A 3,095-nucleotide genomic window follows, 5' to 3' on the forward strand; every position below is an offset into this window, starting at 1 on the left:
TGCTGGCAATTTCCTGCCAGAACTCATATTTTTCACTTTTGCTGTATTTTTAGGTGCCTTGACCCTATCCAAGCACCGCCTGATCCTGCGCCATCCTCACAGTTGTTACATTTATTAATTACAGAGCTTTTAGTCCAAGCTCCTCAGAAGATTGCACAGCCAACCAAAGGCACAATTCTGGTCTCCTTGGGACCTGTTCATTGTTGCCTAGACTCCAGTGTGGTGGAGGCATCTTAGCCTTTGCCATCCCTGTCCGCCAAACCTGACCCAGGCCTGACGGATGTGCAGATGACTCAAAGGGCTGGGGCTGCACCTTCCACCTGGCCCCGCCGGCCCCGCTGCTCTAAGAAAGCCGAGTTCTCAGACTGGCGGGTGACAACTTGTCTTAGTGAAACCTGGAATGCGCCACCTCGGTGGGTGGGGAGCGGCCTCTCAGCGCTTCACGGGTTCAGCCAGGTCCCGAGAGCGATGGGAAGACTCTGTCTCTTACTCCCCATTGGTCAGTTGGACTTTGCGGGCTGTACCTTTAGAAACTCCCTCCTGTGATTGGACAAGTTCGGCCTCGGCTCTGCCTCCAACCCCGGGCTGTGATGGTAGAGAGCAAGCTGATCGCAGGCTCTGACGTGCGCCCTCCCGGAGCTGGAGGGTACTGGGACGGGCCTCTTCCCCACGCGGCTCTTCCCACCCAACTTGGTCTCCTTCCACTCCAGCACACTTCATTTTGTCCCCATCTCTGAGCACTGGGGGCGTCCCCTCTCCTCAGATCAGGGTTTTTAATGGCGGCTGCTGTTGGCCAGCAAACTACAGGGTGGGCGATTTAAGCCTATCCGCGGTTCTGCAAGAGAAAGATGCGACTGACTGCACCTTAAAGAATTACAGTCTCAGAAATCCTGTAAGGGTCGCTAGGAGTCAGAATCGACCAGATGGCAGCAGGATTTGCCACAGGTTACACTCCCTTGCCTTAGATTTGGGCACTTGATGGGACTCTTGCACTTTCAAACCTGGGTACTCCAGGGGTGCTGCCTCCCCTGAGCTGCAGCGCCCACTCACCTATCCTTAGTCAGAGACGCGTCTGCCCCGCTCGGGACCAACCCGGGGTCACTCTGATCAGAGAACTGGACCCTCACATTTTCCCTGGACTCCCTGGTCCCAAAGTCCTGCCTTATGGGTCACTGAGCCAGCCCTGTGGGAGGTCAGGACCCTACATCAGAGATCAAAGTCATGGTCTCTATAGACAGTACACCAACCCCAGTCCCAGTCACCGCCAATAAGTGGAAGACAGGAGGAATGTCACAGGGGAACTTTATTGAGAGGAAACATGACGCACTTGCTCTCTCTCCCATTCGTCGTGGTCTTACTCTCACACACACGCTCACACACACACACACACACACACACACACACTCATCCCGGCCTCTGCCACAGTCCAGCTCTCAGCCACAAGGGTGGGACAGCCCTCAATTCCTATGATCCCAAGGCAGCAGGGGCAGAGGGAGGCAGGAGGAGGGGATAGGAAGAGGCCCAGATCCGATTGGGTGGGGAAGAAGGGGGTGCAGAGTGACCAGCAGTCAGAGCACTTGACAATGCATGAAGAGTGGGGTGCTCTGACTTCTGGTGGGCTCAGCTCTGTTTGCCCCTCTCCATGGAGCCTTCCTGAGCTGGGGACAAAGCATTCAGGGAGAAGGGGGCAGGCTTCCCACCCCACACTAGTCCTCTCTGCTGGGGGGGTGGGGGGCTGAAGTGGGCAGGGCAGGGCAGGTAACAGGAGTGGCTCAGCTCTGGGGCTCCTCAGGAGCCTCACCCCCTTCTTCCCCGGCGTTGTCGGCCGTCCACAGCGTCAGATTGTCTCGCAGCAGCTGCATGATGAGGGTGCTGTCTTTGTAGGAGTCCTCGCTGAGAGTGTGCAGGTCAGCCATGGCCTCGTCGAAGGTGGTCTTAGCCAGCGAGATGGCCTCCTCAGGGCTGTTGGCAATCTCATAGTGGAAGACAGAAAAGTTCAGTGCCAGGCCCAGGCGGATAGGGTTGGTGGGTGGCATCTCCTTCTTGCTGATGTCCATGGCCTCTTGGTAGGCTGCCCGGGCGGAGTCGATAGTGCGCTTCTTGTCATCACCTGTGGCCACCTCGGCCAGGTAGCGGTAGTAGTCACCCTTCATCTTCAGGTAGAAGACGCGGCTCTCAGCATCACCAGCCTCCTTGATGAGGTGGGTGTCCAGCAGGCCGAGCACAGCATCGCACACACCCCGGAGTTCTGTCTCCACTTTCTCCCGGTACTCTCGTACCTCGGGACCCTTTTCTTCTGAGCTCTCCTCGTTGCTTTTCTGCTCAATACTGGACAGGACTCGCCAGGCAGCCCTCTGGCCACCCACTACATTCTTGTAGGCCACTGAGAGCAGGTTGCGTTCTTCACAGGATAGCTCCTCACCCTTTTCCACGGTGCCCTTCATGAAGGCTGCCATGTCCTCATAGCGTTCGGCCTGCTCGGCCAGCTTGGCCTTCTGGATCAGGCTGGCTCTCTCCATGGCTCTGGGGACAGACAGATGGGCGACGAGCTAACTGGCTTCCTCTGGACCAATGCTGGACTGGGCTCTGTGGCTCTCCTGCTCTCTGCCTGCCTTTTGGCTGGGTGGCCTGACCCAGAGGAGAGTGGGGAGGGGCAGGGGGCGGGACTGGGATCCGGGACCTGCCTCCCTCTTCTCTTCTCCCCACACCCTTTCCGGCTCGTCCTTAAAGGTAAAAGAGGGTGAGTCATCAAGACAGTCAGCCACAGAAATGTGGGCGTGGGCCTCACCTGTACAGGCACCTTTTGGGGCTACTGGCTGCCCCCTCTGTTCAGGGTTGCCATTACATGCCCATGTTAGGTAGCTGACCCGATTTCTTAAATCAAATCCTCTTTCATAGTGGCCTTCCAGGGGGTAAGGATGGCTGTAGCCACCTGCCTGCTTCAGTCCAGGAAGCACCCATAAGCCGGCTTCAGAAAAATGGGGTCCCTAATTTTGCTAGCTATGTTTCCCTCCTTGGTTCAGGTAAGCCACGATGTGGTGGGGCTGCGTAGATTGCCAAGCATCCTCATATCCATAATCTAACTGAATCCCCAC

At 57.0% G+C, this 3,095-nt stretch overlaps 1 protein-coding gene across 1 annotated transcript; it reads right to left on the reverse strand.

Annotated features, from left to right (window-relative positions):
* Positions 1-1,772: 1,772 nt before the first annotated feature.
* SFN (stratifin) lies at positions 1,773-2,519 on the reverse strand. The gene has a single exon (XM_006862250.1). It carries the CDS (start codon positions 2,517-2,519, stop codon positions 1,773-1,775), a length of 747 nt encoding a protein of 248 aa, XP_006862312.1.
* Positions 2,520-3,095: the final 576 nt, after the last annotated feature.

The sequence above is a fragment of the Chrysochloris asiatica genome, unplaced genomic scaffold, assembly GCF_000296735.1.
Source record: "Chrysochloris asiatica unplaced genomic scaffold, ChrAsi1.0 scaffold00047, whole genome shotgun sequence".
NCBI lineage: Eukaryota > Metazoa > Chordata > Mammalia > Afrosoricida > Chrysochloridae > Chrysochloris > Chrysochloris asiatica.

Coding starts and splice junctions, on each gene's coding strand:
- SFN (XM_006862250.1), bottom strand. CDS start 2,519: ATGGAGAGAGCCAGCCTGATCCAGAAGGCCAAGCTGGCCGAGCAGGCC.